Source organism: Alosa alosa, chromosome 21 (assembly GCF_017589495.1).
Source record: "Alosa alosa isolate M-15738 ecotype Scorff River chromosome 21, AALO_Geno_1.1, whole genome shotgun sequence".
In the NCBI taxonomy this organism is placed as follows: Eukaryota; Metazoa; Chordata; class Actinopteri; order Clupeiformes; family Clupeidae; genus Alosa; species Alosa alosa.
The window spans coordinates 18,047,805-18,063,128 of record NC_063209.1 but is presented as its reverse complement, the minus strand read 5'-3'; the positions used below and the strand labels follow the sequence as shown (position 1 = coordinate 18,063,128).

Sequence of the window (15,324 nt, the reverse complement as noted above, 5' to 3'; positions counted from 1 at the left end):
GGTCAGTAGCATTTTTCCATCTTGTGAGAAGAAAGCACCCAAAGACCATGTTATAAATGGATATTTCAGTCTTACTTAAACTGCAACTGACAGGTGGTATTTTGGTCCCAAACTAAATTTAGACTTGTCATCCTCTAAAACTGGACCCTTTGAACAACGTTTTGAGGCTGTGGTTGCTGCCTCAGGGAAAGCCGATTCTTATCACAACGCAGCATAATCAATAAGCAAGTTATAAGGGAAATGGCTTCTGTTGCCTTATACCAGTGGTCCCCAAACTATGGGTTCACCTCATTTTGGGTGGCCCCCAAAACATGTCCGTGGTATATATCATCCCGCCCGCACGGGAGTACAACATCGCCAAACTAAAACCTCCGGGGTTTCCCCATTCATTCTTCTATGGTGAGTCTTAAAGGACACCAGGCAACGCTGTTAATTACTCATCTTCAGTAAGTCGGTATATGGTTAAATGGCTTCATATATGGCTTTAATGAAGACTCTCACCTTTACTGCCTGTAAGAAGAATATCCCGCGGTAAAGTTCAGTGTATCAGACCACCAATCGAAGCAGGATCAGTTTACATCCTGCATCCACAGCACAGGCAGGCTAACGAAAACGCTTAGCGAGTTGCAAATGTGTGTATAATGGCAGAGCCGGGCGGTTAAGTATGAAACCTTGATCGAAGATGCAAATAAAAAGGAAAAGAGCTTCAGACCGAAGCGCGAGGGGAGTTTCAGAGAAAAGCATCAGGGCTTGCCTGGTGTCCCTTTAACAGTACACATGTAATACTCTTTGTCCACCGGTGGTTGTTTTGGCGCTTGTTTTACTTTCGTTTTTGCCATCGCAAACGGAAAGAAATGTAGGCCTACCTGCAAACAATGTAAGAGGCCTATGCTGACTGCATCATTGCTCAAAGTATTTTAAAAGTTTATCAATTAATTGTTAATAACTAACTAATTTCTATTCAAGTCATATTTCTGGGACTTTCTGGGATAATTATTTCTATTTTTATTCACTGCTCAAATGTTCATACAAAGAGTTCTCATCAGGTGACTGAAAGTTAGAATGGTGGTCATTTCAGTTTTCATTTCAGTCCCTCATAGTTTGAGAACTTTAAATTATTTGTAGGATATTCACAGCTTGAGCTGTGTATGCAAAGACACAGAATTCAGAGTTCACACATTTTGCATTAAAATACTTTGGGACTCCCTGCTAATACTTTTGGGAATGCAAACGTTTTTTTATTATATTATTTAATTTTACACTAATATAGCATGATGGCACCATAAACACAGCCAACAATGGTATTAAATTGCAATAGCCTACCCCGAAGTCTCTGGTCCCTCTTGGAGCCAGGTATAGTGAGCTGGCCCTGGAAGAAAAAAGTTTAGACCACTGCCTTATATACAAATGCAGGCTAATATTTCCGTAATGATTTTATACACTTTGTATTGTGTGTGTGTGTGGTTGAGTGGCTGAGGAAAGAGAATGGGTGATGATATTTCGTAAGGATAAGGTTAACTAGACTAAGCTTATGTAGCCATGTGTGTGTGTGTGTGTGTGTGTGTGTGTGTGTGTGTGTGTGTGTGTGTGTGTGTGTGTGAGAGAGAGAGAGAGAGAAAGAGCGAGAGAGAGAGAGGAGAGCGTGAGTGTGTGTTTGACCTCATTGATATTCGCTTGGCTGTTTGACAACGCTGACTGCTGCAGAACAGTGAACATTAAGTCCTCTCTTCCCCTTCCCTCTCCTCTTCTCCTCTCTCCTCTCCTATACTCTCCTCTTCTCCTCTCTCCTCTCCTCTATCTCTTCTCCTCTTTCTCCCTCCTATACTCTCCTCTTCTCCTCTTCCCCCTCCTATACCTCCTCTTTCTCCTTCCTCCCTATACCTCCCCTCCCTCTCCCATCCCTCTCCCCCCTATACCTCCCCTACCTCCCATACCTCCCTCTCCTCCCCACCTCCCCACTCCCCCTCTCCTCTTTCCTCTCCCCCTCCTATACCTCCCTACCTCCTATCTATACCTCCTCCCTTTACTCTCCCCTCTCTCCCTCCTCCTATACCCCTCCTCTTCTCCTCTCTCCTCTCCTCTCTCCTCCTCCTCCTCTCTCCTCTCCTATACTCTCCTCTACTCTCCTCTCCTCTCTCCTCTTCTCCTCTCTCCTCCTCTCCTCTCTCCTCTCCTATACTCTCCTCTACTCTCCTCTCCTCTTCTCCTCTCCTCTCTCCTCTCTCCTCTCCTCTCTCCTCTCCTCCCATACCTCCTCTCCTCTCTCCTCTCCTCTTCTCCTCTCCTCCCATACCTCCTCTACCCCCCCTCCCTCTTTCTCCCCTCCCCCACTCTCCCCTCTCCCCTTCCTCCCCCACCCTCTCCCCTCCCCCACCTCCCCCACCTCCCTCACTCTCCCTCCCTCCTCCCTCCTCTCCCCCACCCTCCCCCACCCTCTCTCCTTCCCCCTCCCTCTTTCTCCTCCCTCCTCCCTTCCTCCTCTCCTCCCTCCTCTCCCATACCTATACTCCTCCTACCTCTCCTCTCCCTCTCTCCTCCTCCCTTCCTCTCCTCCCTCCCACTCTCCCTCTCCTCCCTCCTTTTGTTTCCTCTCTACAGGTCTTTTTTATGCATCACTCATCTATTTGATTTCAGGTAGTTTGTGTGTCTGCATCTGCAGTTCGTAGCCTGTGTGTGTGTGTTTGTGTGTGTGTGTGTGTTTGTGTTAGGGCTTTCAGATATAACCTGTATATGCGGAGTTTGTCAAACGGAGGTCCTACCCTTCGGATGATTCAGATATGATGCTAACCTGCGGACCTTATACTGACCTTATACGGACCTATGTGTGAACGACATACACACACATTACAGAATCTCTGTGTGGTTGTCGAGTGAGGGGTGGGGGCTTGTAGAGTTCACAAGAGGCGAGATATGACACAGAATATATGCGGTTGCTGTCACAGCTGCTGTTTGTTTACAAAGGACATGCATTATGTAGGCTAAAGAAGAAAAATCTATTGTGCGTAGGCTAATACTTGAAGTAGTCACATAAGTGCACACTTGAAATTGACCTACAGTATGTGTATGTGTGCTTCGAATAAACACCTTTATCTGTTTTCAACGTTATGTAGCAGAATTACTTGGCTATGGAACCCCAAATCTGGTTTGCGTTGGAGAGAGCATGCACAAACTTTATGGTAGCCTACCAGCCAATTCATTAGGCTAACTCAAGACTTCAAGGCAATCATATACAACGTTTTTAAGCAACAAACAAAATACTAACATAACAGTGAAGTGGTTCGTTTTTTCATGGTTTATTTTTCCAAAAGCATCCTCTCCCCATGTGTCTATTGCATTTACGTAAGGAGCTTGGAACAAAGTTGGGTTTTCTTCGTTTTCATTTTCTCTAGGCATATTTATGCTCAACAAATATCAGCGAGCTCAGCAGTGAGGTCATGAGAAGGCTATCAATGAACAGAAAACCGACCGTGTTGGCTAACAATTTGTTAAATACTCCTGTTATTGTCGTCAACAACGTCGCTGTAGGCTACTGCCTTTTCAGCGCCTTCTGCTTAATGATGATTTGGTCTTTTGAATTCATTTGGCCTTGCGATGCAGTTGTAGGCTAAATCAACGTGTCTCTTGCAGTTCCCTTCATGTGTTCTATCACAATGCTGTATGCCCTCATGGACAGTAGCTCCGTGATGTCTGCATCTTTCCAGGTCGGAGATTTTCTGGACAGCACTATGCCACTCCATCATAACACTGGCATTTAAGTCAGATTTAACCACATGGACGCTTTCGCCACCGACATAGGTGTGAATTTTAACCGCATGTTCTACGCTTTCGCTCAGACACAGCACATTTACATAATGTCCGGAGGAAATACTAGGGGGGGAGTAGTAGAACAATCGGCTAAATTCGGACTTCCATATGACCGGTTATGTCGTTCAGATATACGGCCCCACCGTTTAACATCCGCAGAACCTCCGGTCTTACACGTATGTCTGAAAGTGCTTTGTGTCTGTGTGTGTGTCTGTGTGTGTGTGTTTGTGTGTGTGTGTGTTTGTGTGTGTGTGTTTTCTAAGAAGGCTGTCACATTAGGCAGAGTGATTGCTCCATCCTCAGCCATCAGCTAGTTTCATTACACATTACAGCAATGTAAGCACATCAACATCACTGCCCTATAAAACTGTATGTGTGTGTGTGTGTGTGTGTGTGTGTCTGGGCAGAGGGGCTTTCACATGGAAAGCTCCAAGTTCACACACACACACACACACTCACATGTCCTCCATGATGCAGGCGTCTCTATAGCAACAGGCGGCTGGGCTGCTGAGAGGACATTGTCTTGTTTGGCTGATGGGTCCCCTGCGGATGTGAGAAAGCAGACAGACTGCGTCTGAGGAGAGGAGGAGCAGATGGAGAGAGAGAGGGATGGAGATGGAGAGAAAGAGAGATGGAGGTATAGACAGGGAGGGAGAGAGGGAGAGAAAAAGAGAGTGAGGGAGAGAGGGATGGAGTGAGGGAGAGAGAGGGAGGGATAGAGAGGGAGAGAAAGAGAGAGGGATGGAGTGAGGGAGAGAGACGGGGGTGGAGATGGAGAGAGAGGGAGGGAGGGAGAAATGGAGAGAAAAAAGAGAGCCACTACACTGATAGGCAAGTAGAGAGGGAAAAAGATGAGAAGTGTGTGAGAGGAAGGAATGGTAGAGTGTGTCAGAGAGAAATCAGAGGACACGACCATGTTCTGGCTCTCTCGCCCATTCAATAGGTGACCTTTACCTGTGATAATTACTCATTACACTACCTAATAGAATAGAATACAATACAATACAATAAATCTTTAATGTCCACCAAGGTGGAAATTTTTCTTTGGCTCACCAGACATAAAAGACCGATAGACATACAGCCACAATATCGTCTCAGACATATGAGTTAAAATATCATGATAACATACATAGAAAAGAATAAGAGTAAAAAAAATACATAGAAATAAAAGTAAAAGAAATAAAAGAAATAGCATCTCAGTTTGATATTGTCACTTGGTTTGATTGAGGATACTGATGGCATTTGGAGTAAAGGATTTTTAAATACACTTTTGGCCAGAGGCACTCTGTAGCGGCTCCCAGAGTTCAGGAACTCAAGCTGGCTAGAAAGCTTAGGTGTCCAAACCCAGCAGAAAGGTTAGCACACTTTCAATGTGTGTGGTGTATACTAGCTCAGTTATCTGGGCACTAACACCCAGACGGCTCAGTCTTCTGAGGAGACTTCGGAGGAGTCGTTGTGAGCATTCTTAAAAAATGTACTTTCGGTGTTGTCTGAAAAAACTCAGATGGTTGTCAACAACCGCATGCCTAGGTATTTAAAAGTTCCCACAGTTTCAACTGCTAGGCCATTAAGTGAAACTGGCTCTGTTGTGTCTTGTTTTTGACACATTGATCTCTAGCTCGCTATCATTGCACCATGCTTCAAGGGCCTTTATGTGTGCTAGATAGGAGGCCTTACCAGAGGGGTCAGTTTTTTGTAAGAGGCCTACTAACGCCATGTCATCCGCATATTTTATCAATTTAAAGAGGCTATCATTGATAGAGAACTCGTTAGTGAATAGAGAGAAAAGTAGAGGGGAAAGGACGCTGCCTTGTGGGCAGCCTGTACTGATGGTTTGCACTCCTGACAAAATGCCATTTACACATACCCTCTGAGGCCGACAGGAGAGGAAGTCTCTGATCCAGAGAATTAGGCCCTTATCTATGTTAATTTTGGCTAGTCTTTGCAGGAGAATGTGTAGTTTAATGGAATTAAAAGCTGCGCTAAAATCTACAAATATTTTGAAATAGAGTCTAGAAGGACTAGCACAGCATCGGCTCTCCCTCTGTCACTTCTATATGCAAACTGCAGCGGATCTAACAAGCTGGTCACTTGAGAGGTCAGAATATCCACCAGAACTCTCTCCATTGTTTTACACAATATGGAGGTGATGGCTATAGGTCGGAAATCTTCAGGCTGACTCACCTGGCTGGCTTTTGGTATGGGCCTTATTAGAAAAAATTTCCAGGGCGATGGGTACACCTGCAACTAGGAGGGCGTTAAATAGCCTTGAGAAGACACCTTTTAATTGTGGGGCACAGTCTTTCAGTAAGCGGGCTTTCAGGCCATCTGGGCCAGTGGCTTTATTCGGTTTCAGTTTGGTGAGGCTTTTGTTAACAGCTTTTTCTGTAATAAATATTGGTGAACCTATGGGGAGATTTTTGCAGATGTCATCGCACTCAACCTTATCATCCACAACATCAAACCTGCAGAAGAACTTATTCATTACCTCTTGACTGTAAACTGCAGGACTGTCAGCTTTTTTACAACTTTTCCCCATTAAAGTGTTTAAGCCCTCCCAAGCCTGTTTTATGTTACCGCTGAAAAATTTACTCTCTATCTTGTTTTTATATTCAATTTTTGCCTTTAGGATACCCCCCCTTAGTTCTTTCCTTTTTTCCTGCGCTAGTTCCATATTGCCTGAGCAAAATGCAGTTTTTCTTTCATTAACTCATTGAGTGCCAAAAACGTAATATTATACGTTTTTCCTTCCCATGCGTTGAGTGCCAAAAACGTAATATTACGTTTTTAGCTTTTTTTTATTTATTACGAAACTAGACACTCTAACACACCTTATATGTGATTTTGGGAACTCTGTGATGAATAGAAATTAAATATATGACGATTGAAAACTCATGAAAACGCAATAATCTGGACATTTTATCTGGACATTTTATCATAACTCGGTGCCGCTTTGGTCGAATCAGTGACGATGCACGCCATCTCAAAACCAGGCCATTTTCGTGGATCTATCACTAGGTGGCAGTCTCGCCAGGTCTCGCTGATCACTTCCCGGAAAGTTTACAGGCAACACTTCATATTTCATGAAAGACGTTATATCCATTTCTAGAAAAAAACAGCGATTTTGATGAAAACTAGCCACTGTTTAGCTTGGGATTTCTCAGGAACAGAGGCGTGTAGAAATACACGGTTTGCACCCACTGAGAGCTTAAAGTCTCACCTTTTAAACGAGCCATTATATGTGTTCATAGCTATAACACAGAATATGCTGTGGCTGTACAAAAATCATCAACAATGGTCTAGATTGCTGGCACTCTAGGACAAAGCTTCCGAAAACAGCTTGGCATTCAATGAGTTAAGACAGATTTTTAATTGTTTTTAATAAACCCAGGGTTTATTATTTGGGAATATTTTAATAATCTTTGTTTCTGACACACAGTCCTCGCAGAATTTAATGTATGATGTACGTAAGTTCATTCCCATCCTGGCATTCCCATCTTTCTGGCAAAAAGAAGGGAGGCGGACTGGTGCTATACATAAACAATAGATGGTGCAATCCCGGACATGTTACAGTGAAGGAGACTGTTTACTGTAAGGATGTGGAGTTACTAGCGGTCAGTCTACGACCATACTACATGCCGAGGGAGCTCTCGCACGCCATTGTTGTTTGTGTCTATGTGCCACCTCAAGCCCTCCCGGACACAGCGTGTGACGTCATTCACTCTACAGTCGCTAGGCTCCAAACTCAGCACAGTGATGCCTTCTGTGCGATCTCTGGTGACTTCAACCACATTACACTGGATTCCACCCTCACAAACTTTTACCAGTTTGTTGACTGCCCAACTAGGAAAAACAGGACAATAGATCTCATGTATGCAAACGTGAGGGATGCTTACAGTGCCACCCCCCTTCCCCCACTGGGGAAGTCGGACCATAACCTCATTCATTTGCAGCCAATGTACAAGCCAAAAGTTCAGAGGCTACCAGTTGCCACGCCAGCACCTTCAGGAAGTGGACACCGAAGCGGATGAGGCTTTGAGAGACTGCTTTGAGTCCACTGACTGGAGTGTGCTACTGAATGGAGAGGACTTAGAGGAGGTCACACATTGCACTACTGATTATCTGAACTTCTGTATGGACATTGTTGTTCCCACAAGGACTGTACGCTGCTATCCAAATAACAAGCCTTGGATAACCAGTAATGTCAAGACCCTTCTCAATAGGAAAAAAGATGGCGTTTAAGGAGGGGACATGGCAGAGCTGAGGCGCAGTACAGGGGAAACTCAAGATTGCTGAAAGAGGCTAAGGAGGACTACAGAAGGAAGATGGAACAGAAGCTGCAAGATAACAACATGAAGGAGGTGTGGGAATGTATGAAATCTATCACTGGCCTTAAGAAGAGCAGCAGCTCTGTGGAGGGAGACCTGGACAGGGCGAACCAGCTGAACCACTTTTACAACAGGTTCAATTGCCCATCCCCCACCAGGGCAACACTCACCCCCACCATCACTGGATATTGCACCCCCCCCACATGGCGACCCACGAAACAAAGAGGTGACAACGACCTCAGTCAACAGCCATCAGACACACAGACCTCAGATGCTGCCCCCATCCCCTCCCTTCCCCCCCTCCATCATCACTGCTGATCAGGCTATTGCACCTCTCCCCCACATGGTGACCACGAGCAGTGCGGCAACAATGGCTTCAGCCAATGTCCATCAGTCTCTAGCCACACGACAACCCTCACAGAAGCACCCCTCCTCCTCCTCACCCTCCACTCCCCTCATCCCCCCCCATCATTTTAGCGGACCAAGTAAGTTATCTTTTAAAAAAACTCCATCCTCGTATGGCAGCCGGGCCTGACAGACTGTGTCCAAGGCTGCTCAAGGCCTGTGCTGCTGAACTGGGGGAGCCACTGAAGCACATCTTCAACTGGAGTCTACGTCTCGGACAAGTTCCAACACTGTGGAAGACATCATGTCTCACCCCCGTTCCCAAGAAACCACACCACAGCGAGCTTAATGACTTAAGGCCTGTCGCTCTAACATCACATGTGAGGAAAACAATGGAGCGGCTGTTCTTAGGTATGCTCAGACCCCAGGTACGCCATGCACTAGACCCGTTACAGTTTGCATACCAGGAGAAAATGGGCGTGGACGATGCCATCACTTATCTTCTACACAGGACACATTCTCACCTAGACAAGGGGAAAAGTGCTGTGAGAATCATGTTCTTTGATTTCTCAAGTGCTTTTAACACCATCCAACCCCTCAGACTGGGAGACAAGCTCTTGCAGATGGGTGTGGACGCTCACCTGTTAACCTGGATTACAGATTACCTGACCGAGCGACCACAGTTCATCAGACTGAAGAACTGCCTCTCTGACACTGTAATCAGCAGCACCGGAGCGCCGAGTCATGCCACATGCAGAAGTTTTCTGATGATACTGCAATTGTGGGGTGTATCAGGGACAAGCAAGAGGAGGAGTACAGGAGCCTGGTGGAGGACTTTGTGCAGTGGTGCAAACTCAATCACCTTCAACTAAACACTTCAAAGACCAAGGAGATGGTGGTGGATTTCCGAAGGTCTAAGCCCGCTCTGCTACCAGTCTCCATTGATGGGGTCAATGTGGAGGTGGTAAGCACCTAGAAGTATTTGGGTCTCCACCTGGACAATAAACTGGACTGGTCAGCCAACACTGATGCACTCTACAAGAAAGGACAGAGCAGGCTGTACTTCCTGAGGAGGCTGCGGTCCTTCAATGTGTGCAGCAAGCTCCTCAGGATGTTCTACCAGTCTGTTGTGGCCAGCGTCCTCTTCTATGCAGTGGTATGCTGGGGAGGAAACACAAAGAAGAAGGATGCTGGGCGACTTGACAGGCTGGTAAGGAAGGCTGGCTCTGTAGTGGGAGCTGAACTGGAGTGCATCACTTCAATATCTGACAAAAGGACCCTAAACAAACTGATCAACATCTTGGACAATGAATGTCATCCCCTCTACAGCACTATCAAAAACCAAAAAGCTTGATCAGCTGGAGACTTCGCTCACTGCCATGCACAACTGAAAGGCTGAGGAAGTCATTTGTTCCTAGGGCCATTGAACTGTTCAATGCCTCACTAAAGGGAAGAGGAGAGATAGACTTCTCTGCTTAGTCTGTCTGCCTCTCCACCCTCTCCATGTCCATGTTTTTTGAGTACTGACTGCCCACTACTGCTTACTACTGTTTTACTACTGTTTTACTATTGTACACAGCCTAATGTTTTCACTACTGTTTTACTGCTACCCTGTTTTTCATGCTATATTAGCACACATGATCAATGGCTGCGGTCAGGCTTCTGATACAATACTGAATGAATGAATGGCTATAACCCTATTTCCTCAACCTGTTCTTGCACTGAAATAGTTTTTTTATTTTACCTTGTCTACATTATACTTTACTCTCCTATTTGTCTATATTATTTATGCTGGTCTCTAGACCTTACTCTTGCACTGTTGCACTGTTGGACTAATGTTGGACTACTTTTTGCACCTCCACCATGACACTCACTCTCTTGAGCACCTTGCCAGGCACACATAACTAAGGACTATGGTTGGACTACTGTTTGCACCTTCACCATGACACTCACTCCCTTTAGCACCTCACCAGTCCCGGCCCTGTCACTACAAGGGTCTTATGCTTGATCACCCTCAAGCACATTGGACTTTCTTAATTTAACTTATATAGTGTATTTAGTATTTAGTTTTGTTAGTTTTCTTATCTGTCTTATCTTCTACTGTCTTTATTGTACAGTGGAGTTTAGTTATATGTTTATACTTATACTTATGTTTACCATTTCTGCTGTAAGTGCATGTTGTGTGCTATTTCTGTATGCTACTGAGACCCTCGAATTTCCCCTTGAGGATCAATAAAGGATCTATCTATCTATCTATCTATCTATCTATCTATCTATCTATCTATCTATCTATCTATCTAGGATTCAAAGAAGGTGTCCCAATTTGTGTTTTCAAAGCAGTCTCTGAGTCGATCTTTGTTTGTTTCAGACCACACCTGTATCTGATGGCTGGTTTCGTTGTAGTTCGTAATAAGGAGATTCCACACACACACACACTCCTGCAATTTTCCAGTGATTTAGTGAGATAGAGGGTGGGTGTGTGTGTGTAATCCTTTGGTGTTGCCAGCAGGGCTTCATTGCAGCATGAACACTGGCAGCCTCATTAACAGTCAGTCCTGTTACCAGGGAAGTGCCAGAAATCTACAACTTGCTTCTTGCCAGCTGTGTGTGTGTTTAAGTCTGTGTTGATGAGTAGGTGGGTGAGGGTGTGTGTGTGTGTGACGGTTGGAAGGTTGGAGGTAGGTGGTCTGTGCACTGATGCATACATACCGTATGCATACACGAGAGTGCGTGTGGATGGTTGTATGTTTTGTGTGTAGTGTGTGTGAGTGTGTTTGAGAACCTTTTATATAGATGATGTTTTGTGTGTGTCTGTCTGTCCGTGTGTGTGTGTGTGTGTGTGTGTGGGCTTAGATATATTCAGTGATAAACAGAACCAGCTCACAGCCCTCAGCTGTAGTCCTAACAACAGCAGCCTCCAGGGCAGAAGAAAGAAAGAGAGAGAGAGAGAAAAGAATGAGAGAAATGAATAAAGTCGGATGAGCGAGAAAGGCGTGCACCAGGAGAGGAGATGGCTGCTGGTGAATCATTCAGAAGTGATTAAAATTCATGCTTCACATTTAAGGTAAAAGGAGCTGAAAAAGATGTTGAATATTTGATTTTGTGTGAAAACGGAGAGAGACAGGTTTTTGTGATCTGGGCTGCGTGCACACACAGATAAAGCTCTTCATTAGACATCCCCATCTCTACTGCAGACATCTTTCAGCATGCCTGCAGAACCCACCTGAATGACAGCATTGTGTGTGTGTATGTGACCTTATGTGTAGTGTTACATAAGTGTGTGCCTTTGTGTAAGTGTGAGAACTGCACTCTCAGAGCTGAGTTTGTAGCATAGTATCCTGATGTCAAAGTAATAAGGGCAAAATATTGTGACTGACTCTTAAAGTCTTTATTATTTTAACATGTGTAACAAGCTCACACATACAAACATTCATATACATGAACACAGACATACAAACAAACACACACATACATGCTTACATACACATTCAGACATGCTTACACACACACACACACACACACAGACACACAGACTGTTTATCAGTATTCCAGACTGCGTCAGCCGCTATAGGGGCCGTGCTGTTGGCTATAGCTTAGCACTAGCAACAGGTGCTCATGGTAGCAACACAGATTACAGGAAACAGAGCAGGTACGTCACCCCGGCAACAAACAAATCAAAACAAACACAGACACCGGGCACCTTAAACACAAACTCATGCTGGAGACTCAAAGTGACTGTAGTCCTGGTAACAGCTGGTCGTCAGTTGACTGTAGTCCTGGTAACAGATGATTGTCCGGTGACTAATCCTGGTAACAGCTGGGTGTCAGGTGACTGTTGTCCTGGTAACAGCTGGTCGTCAGGTGTCTGTAGTCCTGGTAACAGCTGGTTGTCAGCAGATTGTAGTCCTGGTAACAACTGATTGTCAGGTGACTGTAGTCCTGGGAACAGCTGGTCATCAGGAAACTGTAGTCCTGGTAACAACTGGTTGTCAGCTGACTAGTCCTGGTAACAACTGGTTGTCAGGTGACTGTAGTCCTCGTAACAACTGGTTGTCAGGTGACTGTAGTCCTGGTAAGAACTGGTTGTCAGCTGACTAGTCCTGGTAACAACTGGTTGTCAGGTGACTGTAGTCCTCGTAACAACTGGTTGTCAGGTGACTGTAGTCCTGGTAAGAACTGGTTGTCAGGTGACTGTAGTCCTGGTAACAACTGGTTGTCAGGTGACTGTAGTCCTGGTAACAGCTGGTTGTCAGGTGAAAGCTGGTCTTAGTCCCTGCTTTGTGTGTCTTTACCTCGGGACTGTTGCTGCATAGTCTGGAGCCCAGAATTAGAGGACTCACAGACACACACAGACACTTCCTCTTTCTCATACACACACAGACACACACACACAATTGAGGCTGTGAAGCTATGTCCTGGGCACACAGTCACAGAGGCCCTGGCACAGACACTGGCAGAACCCGTAGACCAGGCAGACGGTCAGGCTGGTGGGCACCAGGCTGACGCAGACAATGCCGAGTGTCACGCGCTGGATGACCAGCAGGTAGATGCCCAGCGGCAGCGAGCCGAAGTAGAAGCAGCCCAGCAGCCAGACCAGCACGCGCCGCACGTGGACGCACAGCCTGGACAGCGCGTCGTCCGGCTCCTGCTCCGCCCCGCCACCTGCCGAGCCCAGAGACGCCGAGTCCAGGCTGGACGAGGACGAGGAGTGCGTGGACAGTCCGTCGGCGTGGCGACTAGGGAGGCTGTCACGCTGCACCTCCAGGATGGTGATGACGAAGCAAGATGAGTCGTGTTGGTGTTCGTGGTCAGGGCTGCCCAGCGAGGCCAGGCCGTGGGGCGTGAGCAGGACCTCGCGTGGCTCCGAGCCGCAGGACGTGCGCGTGGGCCGGCGCTCCAGCCGGCCCATCAGGTTGGCGTCGTCGGGCAGCGCGTCCACTGAGAGCTGGCCCAGCGGCGTGGGGTGTCGGCAGAAGGGGCAGCTGACGCTCAGGCTGAGGCTCAGGCCGCCGGGGGAGGGGGCGAGCGCGCCGGACGCGCCCAGGTCCAGCATGCGGCGCAGGCAGCGGGCACACACGCGGTGTAGGCAGGCCAGCAGCTTGGGCCGGCGCCCGTGGCTGGAGTAGCGTTGGTAGCAGATCTTACACTCCAGCTCGTCCGGACTGCTGGGGGGACGCTCGTCTGGGTCACTCTCACCATCCCTCTCTCCATCTCTCTCTCCCTCTCTCTCCTCCATGTCTGTCGCTCCATCCGTCTCCTCTGTCTCCAGGTCTCTCCTCTCCTCCTCTGCCTCCTCTCTCTCCTCTTGGTCCGTCTCCATGGCGCTCATCTGGGACTCATGGGGACAGACAGAGGCCCCTGATGGCAGCCGGAGGAGGGCCACAGCTGGCCCTGATGTGAAGAATATAATAGATATCAGCAGGACAGAGAGAGAATAGATATCAGCAGGACAGATAAAGAATAGATATCAGCAGGACAGAGGGAGAATAGATATCAGCAGGACAGAGGGAGATATCAGCAGGACAGAGGGAGGATAGATATGAGCAGGACAGAGAGAGAATAGATATCAGCAGGACAGAGAGATAATAGATATCAGCAGGACAGAGAAAGAATAGATATCAGCAGGACAGAGGGAGAATAGATATCAGTTATCTGTGCTTGGGTTTGACCAGAACCACCTGATCTGTCCAGAGGCATCAAGTGGACATCAGCATCAGTGTTAGAGCATTAAAAGGAGCATGACATTAAGTGTGTGTGTGTGTGGGGGAGGGGGGCCAAAGCACAGGTGTGTGTGTGTGGTCAAGTGACAGAGCACAGGTGTGTGTGTGTGTGTGTGTGTGGTCAAGTGGCAGAGCACAGGGGTGTGTGTGTGTGTGGTCAAGTGGCAGAGCACAGGTGTGCGTGTGTGTGTGTGTGTGTGTGGTCAAGTGGCAGAGCACAGGTGTGCATGTGTGTGTGTGTGTGTGGTCAAGTGGCAGAGCACAGGTATGTGTGTGTATGTTTGGGTTTATCATGCCTGTCTGCTGAGGAGCCTATGTCAGAGCAGAGGTGTGTGTGGTTGTGTGTGTGTGTTTGGGGTTATCACGTCCGTCAGCTGGGGAGCCTGCGCAAGAGCAGAGGTGTGTGTGTTTGGTGTTATCCTTTCCAACTGACTACACCAGTCACAGTGTGGTAGGACTGATAGTTCCTGAACTCCACAGAGCTCCAGTCAGGAGCCTCTAAAGGTTCTTTTGAAGAGCCCTCTGATGAAAGGTTATGGCTGTTAGCTTCTCATCTGGGCCTTTGAAGTGAGATGAGCTTTGAATTTAAAACAGTTCTCAGATTTTTAATGATCCCCGAAGAAACCTTAAGAGTTCTTCATGTCTCCCCTGAAGAGTATTTTTTTTAGTTAGCTAAATAACACCTCCTTCACACAGACTCCTTCCATGCAAAAAAGGATTTTTACACAGACAAATGCAACAAATGGTTCTTAAAGGATCTTGGACTTTTGAGTTCTTCAGAAGTAGAGCCACTAGCCGATTCTCTGATAGAACAGTGGCTCTGAAGTGTGCGTGCGTGCGTGTGTCCGTGCGTGCGTGTGTGTGTGTGTGTGTTGCTGTGCCTCCAATGGCTGTGTAGTACACACGTGTGTGTTTAAAGTGTGCATGTATTATTGATGCCCATGCATTTCTCTATGCCCGCGCCCATGTGTGGCACTGAGAATAGCAGCTCCAGGCCCATGGGCATGAATTAAACATGCTTACAAATGCAGGCTGCAGTGGCCCATGGGCATCAGCTCAGCAGCCCTGAATGGACCAGCATGGGCATGCTCAGTAGCTAAACATGCTTAATGGACCAGCATGGGCTG

General features: G+C 46.9%; 2 protein-coding genes across 2 annotated transcripts in view; one reads left to right on the top strand and one right to left on the bottom strand.

The window, feature by feature from the left end:
* The window catches only part of cep89 (centrosomal protein 89), a 71,999-nt gene that overhangs the window by 33,755 nt on the left and 22,920 nt on the right, over positions 1 to 15,324 (top strand).
* The window catches only part of zgc:165481 (uncharacterized protein LOC100073327 homolog), an 8,220-nt gene continuing 4,841 nt past the window's right edge, over positions 11,946 to 15,324 (bottom strand). Inside the window, exon 2 of the mRNA XM_048231965.1 lies at positions 11,946 to 13,868. Within this exon, the coding sequence (XP_048087922.1) occupies positions 12,886 to 13,806 (921 nt within the window). The 5' untranslated portion in view covers positions 13,807 to 13,868 and the 3' untranslated portion in view covers positions 11,946 to 12,885. The remainder of the gene's footprint in view (positions 13,869 to 15,324) is intronic.